Below are 16,736 nucleotides of genomic sequence, written 5' to 3'. Positions count from 1 at the left end.
TGACATGGCCCAGAAAAATACTTTTTAGAGTGAACTGCCCATCTGGTCCCCTTTTGTTCCCAAAGACTTTGGTATCTATTTCCCACGTAATCGGGGGGCAACCGCACACATATAATTTCTCTCAAAGTATCGTTGAGACAGACAAGCGACCCTTGGACTTGAAAAATATAAACACTTAGAAATGTGTTTCTAAAAATTTGCCAGCACTACTCTATATAAAAGGTTATTTTAACCTTTGGTTACTTCTCATTCAGAAAGCATCCTAATTATCTAATTGCTGTTTTTAATTTCCGCTTTCCTTTTTATGCATTATATGAGGATATTTAGGATGTAGTACTGTTATCTTTTTTTAGACTTGAATTATATTTATTTACCATTTAATTTTAAAATATACTCTTACCTTTCATAGCCCGACAATTGCTTGGAAGCTTGAAACAGCAGAGCAGGTGTCGTGAACACATGTGTAGGAGGAATACATTCGCTGTGTATTGAAGTTCGCTGTCTTTCCATGAACATTCCCCCTAATGCTGTGTGTTTTGTGTCAGGACTTGCTGTATATCATACCGACTCACATCCAGGCGGCAAGAGCTGGCAACGGGATCCACGCCATCCTGCTTTACAGACGCAAACTGGACCGGGAGGAAATCAAACCGGTATGCACGCAAAGTGCTTTTTTCTTAAAAGAAAAAAACGTTTTTATTTGGCTGTTCAGGTCTTTGTGGTGGCTTATGGCTTAGTTGCTCCATGACACGTGGGATCTTGGTTCCCCAACCAGGGATGGAACCCACACAACCTCCACTGCAACGTGGGCTCTTGACCACTGGACCATCGGGGAAGTCCCAGACTGCTTTTTAAAAAATTCTTTAAAACAGCTTTATCCAGGTGTAATTGATACACAGCACACCTTCAAAGCACCCACTGTAATGAGTTCTGACATTCTGATGTGTATCTCTGTACATGTGAAACCATCACAGTTAAGTGAGTGAGACCCCCGCCCACCGGCCCACCCTGGGTTCCTCTGTGCGCCTCTGTGTCCGTCTCTGCTCCCCACCATCACCCTGATCTGCTTTCTGTCACTCTAGATTAGCTTGCGTTTTCTGTAAGTGGATTCTTACAGCTTGTGCTTGCTTTTTTTTTTATTTTAAACATTCATTATTTCGGGGCTTCCCTGGTGGTTCAGTCGGTAAAGAATCCACCTGCAGTGTAGGAGACCCGGGTTCAATCCCTGGGTTTGGGAAGATCCCCTGGAGAAGGAAATGGCAACCCACTCCAGTATTCTTGCCTGGAGAATCCCATGGACAGAGGAGCCTGGCGGGCTCCAATCCATGGGGTCGCAAAGAGTCAGACACGACTGAGCGACTAGACCAACCAGTGTTTATTTGGCCGTGTCAGGTCTCGTTTGCGGCACGCAGGGTCCTTGTTGCATCATACAGGATATTCACTTGCAGAGCATGGACCTTCTAGTTGCGGCACACTAGAAGGGTCTTAGTTCCCTGACTAGGGATCCAACCCATATCCCTTGCACTGAAAGATGGATTCTTAACCACTGGACAACCAGGGAATCCCCATTCACTTTTAACTTTTTTGTTTTGACCTCTTTCCCTCAACATAATTATTTTGAGATTTAATTCTCTTCTGTAGTGTCCTAAATGGATATATGTCTGATGCACTTTAGTTCTGTAATTTGTCCTTTGAGGAAACCCTCTCTTGCTTGTGAAGGAAATAATATAGATGTCAGGCCTTTACAAAAATTCTTTTTGTTTATTAATTTATTGATATTTTTGACCGTGCTGAGTCTTTGTTGCTGCACAGGGACTTTCTCTAGGTGTGGTGAGCCGGGGCTACTCTTGGTTGCTGTGAGCGGGCTTCTCATATTACAGAGGCTTTTCTTGTTGCAGAACACAGGCTGTAGGGCCTACGGGCTTCGGGAGATGCCGCATGCGGACTCAGTTGTTTCTCTGTGGCACGTGGGATCTTCCCAGACCAGGGGTCGAACCCGTGTCCCCTGCACTGACAGGCAGATTCTTAACCACTAGACCAGCAAGGAAGTCTTGAGGCCTTTTTTTTTTTTTTTAACTACTCCTTTGACTTAAGTGTCAGCATCTTTCTTTCTTTCTTTTAACTACACTACGCAGCACTCAGGATCTCATCTCAGTTCCGAAACTAGGGGTTGAAAACGTGCTCCCTGCGGTAGAAGCGTGGAGCCTGCTGAGGACGTGTTATTTACGAATAAGATGCAGGGTTCTGTGCTCTGGTCTGTTTCAGCAAACCCCAGGGTGCATGGTATCCCAGGGAACCCCCGTTCTTACAGAGTTTGGAGATTAGGTCCAGCCATGCTATGGGCCCGGAAAACAAATCCAGCATTTAAATGTGTGGACTTAATTTGCTCCTTGAATTTTTGTTTGAGACATATTTCTGTTACAGATTCTTCTTCTGGGGTCTACGATTCCGCTCTGCTCCGCCCAGTGGGAGCGCATGTTTAATACTTCTCGGATCCCGGGAGAGGAGACAGGTGGGTAGCCCACTCAGGGCTCCTTCGGAAATCAAAACTTCCCATCCTTGTGCTCAGGAGACATCAGAGAAGACCACACCAGTGGCTCGAGGCCTCTCCTAAGGTTTCAGAGATTTCAGGCTGAAGAACCTTCCTTCTGTTGAACTGCCTTTGTCTTTCTCAGGCCTGGACAGTTAATTAATTTAACTGACTCAGTTTCTCTTCAATTGAAGGATGTCTTACAGTAGTTTTTTTCCCAGATTGGGTTAGGAATTTTTTTTTTTTGGCCGCATGGTGCGGCACGAGGGATCTTAGTTCCCGACCGACCGGGAATTGAACCCATGCCTCCTGCAGTGAAAGCGCATATTCCTAACCACTGGACCAGCAAGGAAGTTTATTGTCTTCAGGGGGAGCCAGATTTGTGGCCCAGTAGCCTGACCTAGGACCCCTGACCCCTGCCTTCCTTACTGCCCAGTGTAGGGGGTGCCTGTCTGTTCCAGCCGGGATGCCCTCACAAATGCAAGGGGACAGACCGGTACCACTTAGGACCGCCCCCCGTCGGCCCTTTGGCCCGGGTGACACATCCGGGGGTGGCCAAGCGGAGCCAGCGCCCAGGCCTGCCCCAGCCCAGAGCTCCGAGCCCTCTGCAAGCTTGTGGGAAGTGGACTCTGAGCAGAGCCGAGTGACGCAGGGACAGGAGGTGGTGCCGTTGAGGGTGTGTTCTCTCCTCCTCTAACCACGTGCCCCTGGATGCCTGCCCCCGCCCCCCGCAGACACCATCCAGCACCTGAGGGACAGCAAGCACATCGTCGTCTTCCACCGGGGCCGCTACTTCAAGGTCTGGCTCTACCACGACGGCCGGCTGCTGAGGCCCCGCGAGATCGAGCAGCAGGTGCAGCGGATCCTGGAGGACCCGTCGGAGCCGCAGCCCGGGGAGGCCAAGCTGGCGGCGCTTACGGCGGCGGACAGGTGTGCGGCCCCTCCAAGAGGCCGGGGGGTTGTCGGGGGGGTCTCAGGGTTCTCTCCCCACCAGGGGGGCAAACAGGTGTGTGGTCCCTCCGAGATGCTGGGGGCTGTCGGGGGGTCTCGGGGTTCTCTCCTCACCAGGGGAGCAGACAGGTGTGCGGCCCCTCCAAGATGCTGTCGTGTTTCGGGGGCTCAGGGTCCTCTCCTCACCAGGGTCCCCCCTGGTGGGGAAGCAGGTCCCCGGCCTGCCGCGCTGGGCTCGGCTTTGTTCCCGGGTCCCCTTGGCCGTCTGTGTGACAGGCGGGTATGCGTGTGCGTGGATCTCGGGACGCGTGACTGAAGGAAGGAAGTAGGTGTTGTCATGTGGGCTGCGGCATGTTTTTGGTTGTTGTTTTGTTTTTAAATAATGTTATTTAGTCTGGCTCTGCTGGGTCTTTGTTGCCGCACGAGGGCTTTCTCTGGTTTCTGAGAGCGGAGGCTGCTCTCTAGCTGTGGTGCACGTCCTTCGCGTTGCTTTGACCTGGTTTGTTGCAGAGCACAGACTCTAGGGCACCCGGGCTCAGTCGATGCAGTTCCCAGGCTCCAGAACACAGGCTCAGTAGTTGGCACACAGGCTTAGTTGCTCCGCGTCATATGGAATCTTCCCAGACCAGGGATCGAAGCTTGTCCCCTGCATTGGCTGGTGAATTCTCAGGTGAACGCTGAGCCGGCAGGGAAGCCCTTGGGCATGTTGGACTTAGGAAACAGACAAGTTTAGCCAAGGCCTCCATGTCAGGGTTAAAGCTCGAGGGCCTGGCCTGTACAGCCTGGGCTCTGATATCTCTGGGGCTGAGCTAGTCTGTTTGGGATGGGGGAGGGGAGCACTTGGGGGACAAGCAAGTCTCTCTTCAGGCTTTGCCCAGGGCTTCTGGTTCAGTGTGGTCCCTGATGAGGACCCCTGGGGCCGGCAGTGTGGCTGCTGTTAGGGTGGTGCTGGGAGCAAGATGGTGAGTGACTGTCCTGCAGAGAAGAGGAAGAGACCCAGGCGAGGGCACGCAGAGGGCGGTGCTGAGTCGGGATGACCGACGGGCAGCAGAGATGTCTGGGGAGAAGATGCTGGGAGCTGTGGAGTGGGGCCCTTGTACCCAGCCACATTTGGGCTTAATTCTGTGACTAGGCGCTGATAAAGGGGCCGCGTTAGCCTGGAGTGACTGCGTGCATGCTCAGTCTCTCGACTGTGTCCCACGTGTGACCCCACGGACTGTAGCCCGCCAGGCTCCTCTGTCCGTGGGATTCTCCAGGCAAGAAGACTCGAGTGGTTCACCCTGCCCTCCTCCAGGGGATCTTCCCCACCCAGGGATCGAACCCACGATCTCTTACGTCTCCTGCATTGGCAGGCAGGCTCTTGACCACTAGCGCCACCTGGGAAGCCCCAGACTTATATTCTGGTCTGGGGGGTTCCGGGGCTGGACATGGGCAGTGTTAGTAAAGAGGAGGCTCAGTCCAAGAGGCTGGAGGGCGGCCGTTGCTGGGTGGCAAGGGCTCGGCTGGAACAGAGGGGACGCGTCCTGGGGAAGAACCTTGGGTCCCGAGTGCTGACCGAGCGTCACTGGGGGTGGCCAGTGAGGCAGAGAGGGGCAGGATGCAGACTCAGCAAGCAACGCCCCCAACGCGTCCCCATGAGGACTGTGCCCCACCTCACCTACCTAGGTGCTGAGCACGTACCAGCGATTCTCGTGGTCACCACTGTCCCCAGGCGTTGAGATCAGCGGTTGGAGCTGGGCCTGCGATGCCACCTGTTGTGCTTCTGGGCTTTGTGGCACGCCTGGGATTCTGGGTTGAGCACTCGGTGGGGAGAAGAGGGCGGGAGACAGAGACAGGTGGTCCTGGCCTGGAAGGGTAGTGGGGTAGGGGGCCTGAGCGAAGGGGCCCAGGAGCTATCTGGAGAGGCCACAGCTGGGGCGCCTCTCGGGAATTGGGTGTCCCATCAGCTCCGTGCACCCCACATGGGGCAGGATGGAAAAGAATCCCTGGATTCGGCTCCCGGGGGCACCCCTCATCACCAGGCTGTCGTGTGGCCATTTGTAGCATGGGCGTGTGGGCTCGGGACCGGCTGGCCTGGGTAGCAGTCCCGACCCACCACGAAGGCACTGTGACCTCCTGTGCCTCGGTTTCCTCATCTGAAAGATGGGACAGTGGTGTCGGGGTCTGTGAACTTGAGCTGGTCCCGGCACCAGGGCTGTGCTCTTGGCCCTCGCTGTAGTTTCCAAGGGATGGTTGCATGGAGAGGGTCAGAAGGCCACAAGGAAGGCCCCTGCCTGGCTGGGGCTCTGCTGCCCCGGACGGCAGAGCTCCGGGCCCATCTGCCCTCTTGTCCTTCACTCGGCATTTATGGATGAAGTTCCCCGCCTGCAACGTCCCTGGAGCAGGTACAAGGAGAAGGCGAGACCCCTGCCCTCCAACCAGGCGGCCCAGCCGGCAGGCAGGCAGGCAGTTGCAGATGGAGAAAGTCTTTAACGCCGAGTTTTCCTTAAACCCCTAAAACACTGAGAACTGAAAAACGTTGTCCTTTCGCATGTGCCTCAAAGGAGATGTCACCAAATTGCTGCAGGTCTCATGGTACTTAATCCTCACCGCAGGGTCCCCTGGGCCAGGTGTCGCCAGGCCTATTTTGGACACGGGAAAAACAAGCAGTCTCTGGATGCCGTGGAAAAAGCAGCGTTCTTCGTGACGTTAGACGAAACCGAGCAGGGATACAGGGAGGAGGACCCGGAAACGTCGATGGACAGCTACGCCAAGTCCCTGCTGCATGGCAGGTGTTTCGACAGGTATCGCGCTTACCTTCTGAAACACAGTGCTTTGCCTGAAACCTGGAAGAAGCATTGCCTATGGCTGACACCCAGCCGTAAGCATCCGCTGAAGCAAGGGGGCCGTGAAAATACGACTGGGGAGTTTCTTCTTTCCACCCAAACTGTCACGCACACATGTAAGCAGCAGCCTTGAGATTCTTCCCCTCTGCATGACCTCCTCCATTTGGAGATGCTCGTGAGAAGGGGCTGCCCAGGGCCTGACCTGGATGTCGGCTTTGGCTCTGCTCATTCGTCATGTGATTGGGTGAGCCTGCTCCACTTCCTGGAGCCTCCATCCCCTTCCCTGTGAAGGGAGGTCCTGACTGCCCATCAGGTTGGGGGTGAGGGTTGGCCGAGGTGGGGGAAGGGGGTGCAGGCACAGTTGGTCCTCCGTGTCCGTGGGGTTCAACCACCTGTGGATCAGGGAGCGTGTTTCAGAGCCTTGGTTGTGGAGCATGTGGCTGCAGAGGGCCAACTCTGGGGCCGGAGCAGCCTCAGGTTTCCTTATCGGCCAGTGGGTCCCAGAGCCACGCCCCCAGCAGATACCTGAGGACGACCTTGCGGCTTCCTGCCTCTCTGCCAGTGTCTTATGCATCCTTTCTCGTTATAACAATACAGCCTGTTCTCCTTCTGGTCCCCAGTACCCAAATGCTTATCTCTGTGTCGGGAGCAGGAGAGAAACCAGTGAGTTAGGGTTCTATGTGTACCTTTTTTTTTTAACTTTTTAAAAAGAATGATTTATTTTTGGCTGTGCTGGATTTTCGTTGCCGTGCAGGCTCCTCTCCAGTCGCAGCGAGCACTAGTTACAGTGCTCGGGCTTCTCATTAGAGTGGCTTCTCTCTCTCTCTTTTTTAGATGTATTTATTTATTTGGCTGTGCTGGTTCTTAGTTGCAACACATGGGATCTTTAGTTGCCGCATGCAAAATCTTAGTTGTAGCCTGTGGGATCTAGTTCCCTGACCAAGTATCGAACCCGGGGCCCCTGCATTGGGAGTGTGGAGTCTTAGCCACTGGACCCCCAGGGAAGTCCCTGCCGTGGCTTCTTGTTGCTGAGCACAGGCTCGAGGGCGCGCAGGTCTCAGTAGCTACAGCTCCTGGACTCTAGAGCACAGGTCAGTAGCTGTGGCCTGTGGGTTTATTTGCTCTGAGGCACGCTGGGACCTTCCCGGACCAGGGATTGAACCTGTATCTCCCGCATTGGCAGGAGAGTTCTTTACCGCCGAGCCACCAGGGAGGCCCTTCTGTATGTACTTCTATTATCACTGGTGGAGAGTCGTTCACCTCTACCAACCATAGGAGGGGTGGATACAGTCAGTTGAGGCCATCCATAAGAAAACAAACACATTGTCTGGATTTGCTTTGTCTTTGTAAACGTGCCAGTTGCATTAATATTTTTGTGTCGTGCAGGTGGTTTGATAAATCATTCACGTTTATCGTCTTTAAAAACGGCAAGATGGGCATTAATGCGGAGCACTCCTGGGCCGATGCGCCCATCATGGGTCACCTTTGGGAGGTGAGTGTCTGAAAGTTTAACTTGACCGTAGAAACTGCTATTGAAAAAGCAAACCCCAGACTGAATTAAACTTGGTAGTATCCGTCCAGTTACAATGTTTTCAGCAGCTGTTGGCACTGTCAACGTATGGCTGAGGTTCCTGAAATGGAAACATTTATTGTCACATCCTGAAGGTGCCAAAATAATGAGGTGGCCTTGGCTCAGACGCAGTGACTTCAGGGCGGAACTGAAGCTCGGTTATTTTGAAAGCTGCCAAGTTTTAGGCCAAATAAAAGCAAGGGTCTTGAAATCTTGGTTTATGAAAGTGCAGTGTGCCTTTTCCCACTTGGCTTAATTCTTAGAATTACCAAGTTACCGAAAAACCCACCAAAGCCTGTCATCCTCTCCCTCCACCTAACACTTTACATTTATTTATTTTTTTGGCTATGCCGTAAAACGTGCGATCGTAGTCCCCAGTTGGGGATTGAAGCCAAGCCCTCTGCAGTGGGAGTGTGGAGTCCTCACCACTGTTCATTGTTGGCGTCCAGTCGCTCAGTCATGTCCAGCTCTTTTCGACCCGATGGACTGCAGCACGCCAAGCTCCCCTGTCCGGGAAACCTTTAAAAAGGAAAGAAAAAATTGCTCCAGTCTGTAAGACACCGGCGTGGTCCTAAGACATTAACACGTGATAAAAGTAGCCAAGTTGTCAAAAAGGCTCTTCATCACCCTTGTCTTTGCTGATGCCGACAAAGGCTGAGAGATCCTTTCAACTAAAGATCTGTCATAGATCAAACCCCTTTACCACTGCTGAATGTTGAAATGAGACACTTTAAGTCTCTCTGCACTTTGTAATGGTCCATGCCTATTACACCCTGTTCCAAGGACTTTCCCAGTAATAAGAGCATCAGAGCAGTACTTGGGTGAAAGAGAAATCTCTGAGTCATAGGCAGTCTGGATCACATTAGGTACATTTACCAAGTAGAGAAATCTACAGGATGCTGACAAGGCCAGGCGTATTTTTTCAGTACTCTGGATAAGATAAGGATAAAGGATTTAGTCTTACATCAGGGTGAGCAGTTGGATGCGGTGGTGTTTAACTGTTAATCACCCGATGGACACTGTGGCCCGTGACTCCAGGGGTCAAACAGGAACCCAGATGCTCCCTATGTGGATGAGAACTGACCCACCGTCTTGTCATGGAGGCCCACACCAGGGCCAATTAATGGGCTGGTATAATGATGCCACCTGTGCCAATTAAAAACAAATCTGGTCCAAGCTGAGTCCTGTTGGCTGTCTGTGTGTTTCTGGTGTTTGTGTTGGACTCGGGGGCTCTGATGCAGAGCAGACACAGCTAGGCTGGGCCCCTTCACAGGCTCAGCTCACAGGGGCACTGACCGCACATGCGTGAGATGAGGCCCGCCTTACACTTCCCCGTCCCTGAGCCGCTGCTCTCCCCCGCTCACTGTCCAACAGTGTCACCCTCTGACCTTGGGCTCTTTTTTTGTTCATTTTGCTTCCCCTACTGGAATGTAAGCTCCCCGAGGGCAGAAATACCTTTTAAAAAATATTTTTATTATTTTTAAAAATTCAGGTGTAATTCACAAAGCATATAGTTCACCTTTTCAAGTGTACAGTTCAGTATGGTTGTTCTTTCCATCACCACTGTCTCATTCCAGGACACTTCCATCACTCCCAAAATAAAACACCTCCCCGCACCCCCACCCCACCCAACCCTTGGTAACCACTAATCTCCTTTCTGTCTCTGGCTATTCTAGCCATTTCATAGAAACAGAATCCACACAGTATGTGGTCTTGTGTATCTGGCTAATGTTTTCAGGATTCATCTATATTGTTCTATAGGGTTTCATTCCTTTAAAAAAATTTTTTTTGGGATCTCAGTTCCCCAACTGGGGATTGAACCTGGCCCACAGCAGTGAAAGTCCAGAATCCTAACCACTAGGGCTTTGTTCCTTTTGATGGCTGAATAGTATTCCTTCGCATGATAATACCGTATTTTATGTGTTCATAACTCGATGGACATTTGGGCTCTTTTCGCTGTTTAACTACTGTAACCATCGCTTCTGTGAACGTCAGTGTACAAGTTGTATGTGAACCTGTGTTTTCATTTCTTTTGAGTCCATACCTAAGAATGGAGTCGCTTGGTCGTGGCCATCTGTAAACTTTTGTAGAAAGGCGAAATTCCTGTCTGCTTTGTCCACTGGCGCTCAGAAGCATTGCTGACTCATAGCTGTTGTTCAGTTGCTAAGTCACGTCTGACTCTTTGCTACCCCATGGACTGCAGCATGCCAGGCTTCCCTGTCCTTCACCAGCTCCTGCAGTTTGCTCAAACTCATGTCCGTTAAGTTGGTGATGCCGTCCAACCATCTCATCCTCTGTCATCCCCTTCTCTTCCTGCCCTCAATCTTTCCCAGCATCAGGGTCTTTTCCAATGAGTCGGCTCTTCGAATCAGGTGGCCAAAGTATTGGAGGTTCAGTTTCAGCATCAGTCCTTCCAGTGAATATTCAGGGTTGACTCATAGTTGGTGCTCAGTAAATACCATTGAATAAACTGGCTTAAGATTACCTGCCAGTGAACAGAGAGCATTCACACCTGGGCCCACATCCTGGCTCCCTGAGAAGTGTGAACTCGGACAGACTCTTCACCTCACTGAGGCGGTCTTCTCATTTATACGCGTGAGAACAGCAGTTACTACCTTATAGGGTCAGTATCCATCAGGGTAACACCCAGACGGTACTAGCTCACAGCCAGGACCTAGAAGCAGGCTCTGAGCTACTTTCTGCGCATCATACACTCAGCTTGAATTCTGGCTGTGCTCCTTACCTGTCCAAACACTGTCGAACCTCTCCAGGTCCATCTTTCATGACCCTGAAGTAGAGATCAGAGTACCTTATTAGGTGGGTGTTCACAGAATGTCAAGTGCTCAGCAGACCCTAAGCAAGTAGTTATGGTTAAGTCTAGATTGCATTTCTAGAACGAAAGGATGTACTTTGAGAGGTCAGTGACTTGTATGTAACAGGTACCTGTGATGATCTTGGACTTAACAGATGTGTCTTATTTTTGACAGTACGTCATGGCCACAGACAGCTTCCAGCTGGGTTACACGGAGGATGGACACTGTAAAGGAGACACCAACCCGAACATCCCATACCCTACCCGGCTGCAGTGGGACATCCCGGAGGAAGTAAGTCCCATTCCTCAGATGCTTGTCAATTACCTTGGACAGGAGACGGGTCTAAACTCTCTCAGTCGAGTTTTCCAGTGGTGCTCACGAGCTCAGAATGCCCCCGAGACAGAAGTCTGTCCGCCTGGGTGTTTCTTCCTGGGACCTCAAAGCTGCTACAGCTCCTATTGCCTTGGAAGCCCCAGTCAGTAGTTCTTCTTTCACTGAAAGCTTTTGGCTAAGATTGTCAGTGAAATTCCTAGCTCAAACTTAGCTAGACGTCACAATGAAATCATTTCCTTTGGAGCTGAAGTACGCTAGATCACTAATTTGTCATTTCTGTCCCTCTGAGTCTTCTCCAATGCAATTTACTCCATGGAAGCCCTTTGGGGAAGGAATTTTAGGGCTGGAAATACCAAATCAAAGCCAAACAGGAATTCCCAGGGCCTGGGAAGTCTTTTTGTTTTTTCAAGTCATTTTTGACATAGAAAATATTGGATCCATACTATAAGGTCTTATCCGTCTGCATCTTTTTGTCCAGCCTGCATCCCTGTGGCTGGTGTGTGGTCCTCAGAGAGGCATGACTTCTGAAGAGGTGTGTGACAGAGTCCTTCTAGCTGACTAAGTCACGTACCATTTATTGAAAAGTTTTTTTTGGATGGATTTTCATTTTTAGAGCACTTTCAGGCTCGCAGCAAAATTCAAGTGGAAGGTGCAGAGTTTTCGCACACTCTGCCCGCCCTCACACACGCACAGTCACTCCCACTGCCGACGTCCCTACCAGTTGGTCCGTGTGTTACAGGCGATGCAGCTACACCGACGTGTCAGTATCACTGAAGTTCGTAGCTCGCATTAGGGTCACGCTTGGGGTCACGCTTACTGTCGTGCATCTATGGCGTGGGCAGAGATAATGAGACGCAGAGCAGCGTCACCGCCCTAAAACCTCTCCTCTGCCGGCTCGTCCCTCTCTCCCGCCTTGCTCCTGACAGCACAGGTCTCACCGTCTCTATCATGTCGCCTGTCCCTGAATGTCATACAGCTGGAGTTGTATAGTGCGGAGCGGTTCCGGTGACTTCTTTCCCTCGGTCGTGTGCATTTAAGATTCCTTGTGTGACTTCACGGCTGAGGACTCGCTTCTACTGTACAGCTGTCCCACAGTCCATGCCCTGTTTTTTTGTCTTTTTTCGGCTGTGCTGGTTGGTATGTGGGAACCTAGTTCCCCAACCGGGCATCAAGCCTGCATCCCCTACAGCGGAAGCACAGAGGCTTAACCACTGCGCCACCAGGGAGGTCCCAGTCCATTTCTTTTTAAAGCTGGTCCCTCGATGGCTAGCATATAAGAAGAACGGAGCTCATGAAGCAAAACCTGTGACTCTTTGAAATGCCCTCTGGGGGTCCCCCTGGGACCAGGCGTTCCTCCTGTGTGGGCCACCCCATTGCTGTTTGGGGGGTGAGGGGCAGTGCCACGTTACCAACTTACTGCAACTCTTAGGTTAGAAAGATTGGAAAAATCCAAGTAAACGTGATGTATGTATTTCTAAGCAACAAGTCTGTGTGTTAGCTGTGCTGAAAGTCAGCTTGTGTTTTCTTCAGTTTGTGTCAGAACTTCCCCTCCCATTAAGTGAAGCCTTTTCTCCTTTTTCCCCAAGTGTCAGGAGGTCATTGAGACTTCGCTGAGCAGTGCCAACCTCCTGGCCAACGACGTGGATTTCCACTCCTTCCCATTCCGCACTTTCGGTAAAGGGCTGATTAAGAAATGTAAAACCAGCCCGGACGCCTTCGTACAGCTCTCGCTCCAGCTGGCTCATTACAAGGTGAGACACCCAGCTGGGCTTTTTGTCCTGAGCACTCCTGGGGGCTTGAACACAGGCCCAAGGCTGCCCGCCCAGCGCGTAGGGGAGAACCCGTCATGGGAGCTAGTCGTGCCTGGACAGCCGTGGGCTCCTGGTTCACACGGGAGGAGAGACAGAATGTAGGGGGCGGAAGGCAAGTGAGATCTCCTCATTCTACAAAGCAGGAATTAGACGTGTAAGCTCCCAATCCTGGGATTTGGGAAAGCAGAACTACTTAGGGCAGGCAACTGGAGGTCTCTGACCCTTGACATGCTCTTCCATAGGAGGGGATACACCAGCCCCACGGGAGGTATTCTGGGATGGGTGGGGTCCCTGTACACACAGAAGCTTGTGGTGTTGCCAGGGCCCTGGAGGACCTCAGTGAGGCTCTTTTCCATTGGAGGGAGCATTCCACGCTGAAAGGGTGGCCCTGGTTTCCAGGGGCAGTGGAAGTCCTGGTGGCATTGGGTCAAGGTGTGTCCTGGCTTTAATGGAGAATTCTGTCTTCAGAGCTTGAGGCTTGAACACAGGTGCAGGGCAGCACCCCTGGACAGCGGCTCCGCTGTGTGAGGTCTGCCTGTGCCGGGCACTGGCCTCAGCGCTCCACACACATAGCTCTCATGGTCTCCTGTGTGAGGTCTGCTTGTGCCAGGCACTGGCCTCAGGGCTCCACACATAGCTCTCACGGTCTCCTCACCAGCAGGTCTCTGTAGTTGGCCCACTTTACTGGTTGAGAAAATCGGGGTTCACTCCAAGAGGTGAGCTGACCAGCGGCCAAGGGGATACTGGAGTCGGGCATGGGTCCCGGGGGCAGCCTGTAGCTTCGACTCCTCTATAATTCGGGTCAGGAAGATAAACACATGCAGACCAGCACAAGAGGCAGTGTTCAGTTCAGTTCAGTCACTCAGTCGTGTCCGACTCTTTGCGACCCCATGAATCGCAGCACGCCAGGCCTCCCTGTCCATCACCAACTCCCGGAGTTCACTCAAACGCACGTCCATTGAGTCAGTGATGCCATCCATCCATCTGATCCTCTGTCGTCCCCTTCTCCTCCTGCCCCCAATCCCTCCCAGCATCGGAGTCTTTTCCAATGAGTCAACTCTTTGCATGAGGTTGCCAAAGTATTGGAGTTTCAGCTGTAGCATCAGTCCTTCCAGTGAACACCCAGGATTAATCTCCTTTAGAATGGACTGGTTGGATTTCCTTGCAGTCCAAGGGACTCTCAAGAGTTTTCTCCAACACCACAGTTCAAAAGCATCAATTCTTTGGTGCTCAGCCTTCTTCACAGAGTCAGTGTTAGTATCAGATAAATGACAACCGATGGGCCACAACTGTACTTCAAATCGACTCTAATACAGCTGATGGATGCACGAAAAAAGACGGCCATGGACCAGTTTTGCTCACAAATGCAAATGCAAAAAATCTAAATAAGGTAATAGCAAATAGCATCAACCAGTACAGGGAAAATACCACAGCCAGCAATAGCTAACACCAGCGGCCGGAGGATGGTTTGGTATCAGTAAATCCAGTAATAGACTTAATCATGTTATTAGCTCAGAGAAGAAGCCGGTCATTTTGATAGATGCTGACGAGGCATTCATAATGGAGCATCCCGACTCGGTAACTCATAGCATAGGGGCTATCTCCTTCACACAGTAAATCACATCGTGTGCCCGCAGACGGGGTCTTCCTCAAAAGTGGAGTGTGGGGGCAGCCCCATTAAAGCAGGAAGGATGATGTGACCTCCAGGGGCTGTTCTTGAATGTCTTTGCATTAAAGGGCATGAGGGCAGCTGACAGGACCACTGGGCAGAAGAAATATTCGCGCATCTGCTCAGAAGATGGAGGGGTGGGAAAGCTTCTGTGGTTGGGAAGCATGCTCAGTAAGGAGGTCTGGTGCAGAATTACGCAAAGACAAGCATCTTTGTCTTATAGCTGTGATAGTCAAGCAGCAAACACGGTAGGAAAATGTGATACAGACTAGAAGCAAAACCCTGGGATTCCCCAAGCCTCTATTTATAAAGCAGTCAGGACCTTTGGGAAAAAGACCCAGAGCCTAGGAGAAGGAATGGGCCCTCAGAAAGGGAGGGAAGGCTGTGATTTTGGAAAGAAAGGCTCAGCACCTTCGAGATGAATGTCCCGGTTCACACACGCACTGTGAGCATCGTCAGAGGTCCGCAGAAGACTTTAGGAGAAGGGCTGGGCTGGTCTACCTTCCAAGTTCAAGTGGAGGGCTAACGTTTGAGAGTAACTGGTAATATTTTGAAAAGGAAAGGTTGTCAGGTGGAGATGGGGAAGGGTGAGGTAGAGACTTACTCTTTCAAAGCTGAAAATATAGAAACCAGAAGCTTATAGTGATTAGCACAGTATAGTTTTGGTGCCAGAATAGTTGCGTGGAATCACGTAACAGTTTATTTGACACTGATTATTTGTTTTAATAACCCAAGCAGTTATATTTACTCTTTGCACTCTGGCTAGAAACAGCCAGAATTTCATTCTTGGCCCCCCACCCCTCTACCAATTCGTCATGTGGCACTCAGTCTATTAAAAATGATTGACCGAAGTCTGTAAATAGTTTAAAGCAGACTCCTCCTTTCAGAAGTTCTTTCCTGCACGCCTGTTGGAAGGCCAGCTCTGTTAGGAACAGACTTTGCTGTGGCACTCACAGTCAGACCCGTCTCTGCCCAGCTCTGGGCTGGAGGGCCTCACGGGGGCTCCTGCACAAATCCAGATGTTTTGGGTGGCCCTGCGGGGGGGAGTTCTGCTCCAGCCACCTAACCTTCTTTGTGCCCTGGACCCCTTGGGCAGTTGGAGAAAGCCTTGGGGATCCCTTCTCTGAATAATGTTTAGAAAGCATAAAATGAAATACGCAGGGTTACAAAAGTAACCAGTTAATTAACATGAAGGTGTCAAATAGTAAGCGTCCTTTTGTGGTACTGTAGATGTGATTCTTTTTTGGATACAATGTATTTCTTTTATTATTTTTGGCCTTGCTGAGTCTTCTTTGCTCCTTGGGCTTTTCTCTGGTTGTGGCGAGCGGGGGCTGCTCTAGTTGCAGTACGCTGGCTTCTTGTCTCAGCGGCTTCTCTTGTGTAGCACGGCCTCTAGGGCATGGGGGCTTCAGTAGCTGTGGCACGTGGGTGCAGTAGTTGTGGTTCCCAAGCTCTAGAGCACAAGCTCAGGAGTTGTGATGCACGGGCTTAGTTGCTCCGTGGCATGTGGGATCTTCCTGGATCAGGGATCAAACCCTTGTCTCCTGCATTGGCAGGTGGATTCTTTACCATTGAGCCACCAGGGAAGCCCTTTGTAATTGTTCATGCACTGACTTTGGAGCAGCAGGTCTGATAAGTGCCTTTAACTTTGAAGCAGTGATAAGCTTAGATGCTATTTTGGGGTATCTGCAATAACCACATGCTGTGTGCTTAGTCGCTCAGTTGTGTCTGACTCCTTGTGACCCCGTGGACTGTAGCCCTCCAGGCTCCTCTGTCCATGGGGACTCTCCAGGCAACAAACTGGAGTGGGTTGCCATGCCCTCCTCCAGGGGATCTTCCCAACGCAGGATCGAACCCAGGTCTGCCACAGTGCAGGCACACTCTTTACCACTGAGCCACCATACTTTGATGTGAAAATTGCTATGATTTTTTTTCTATTCAGCATCACAGGCACTGCTCATAACTCCTGAGATTTGCTGCCTGTGTTTCTAAATGCTGTATTTCACTTTGTGGTTTAATTTGCTTTGTGAAATTAAAAAACTGTGCATATTTTCCATCCAGGTTCACACATCCCCAAGGTTAGTCACCCTTGATCTGGTGCTTATGCTGATCTCCAGTGCTGCTCTGGGCCTGTTCCCTCCTTTTGCTGCTTTTGAATGTGCTGGGCTCATTTCTACCACAGGACCTTTGCACTTGCTCTGCACTGGCAATTAATAACTCCCAGATTTTTAAAA

At 51.1% G+C, this 16,736-nt stretch overlaps 1 protein-coding gene across 6 annotated transcripts in view; it reads left to right on the top strand.

The window, feature by feature from the left end:
- The window catches only part of CPT1A (carnitine palmitoyltransferase 1A), a 61,812-nt gene that overhangs the window by 34,227 nt on the left and 10,849 nt on the right, over positions 1 to 16,736 (top strand). For all 6 annotated transcript variants that reach the window (XM_061407255.1, XM_061407256.1, XM_061407261.1 and 3 more), the window contains 7 exons: positions 546 to 653; positions 2,425 to 2,512; positions 3,265 to 3,460; positions 6,076 to 6,264; positions 7,693 to 7,798; positions 10,864 to 10,980; positions 12,609 to 12,773. In XM_061407255.1, coding sequence (XP_061263239.1) covers positions 546 to 653; positions 2,425 to 2,512; positions 3,265 to 3,460; positions 6,076 to 6,264; positions 7,693 to 7,798; positions 10,864 to 10,980; positions 12,609 to 12,773 — 969 coding nt within the window. The remainder of the gene's footprint in view (positions 1 to 545; positions 654 to 2,424; positions 2,513 to 3,264; positions 3,461 to 6,075; positions 6,265 to 7,692; positions 7,799 to 10,863; positions 10,981 to 12,608; positions 12,774 to 16,736) is intronic.

Source organism: Bos javanicus, chromosome 29 (assembly GCF_032452875.1).
Source record: "Bos javanicus breed banteng chromosome 29, ARS-OSU_banteng_1.0, whole genome shotgun sequence".
NCBI lineage: Eukaryota > Metazoa > Chordata > Mammalia > Artiodactyla > Bovidae > Bos > Bos javanicus.
This window is presented reverse-complemented; position numbering and strand designations above follow the sequence as displayed.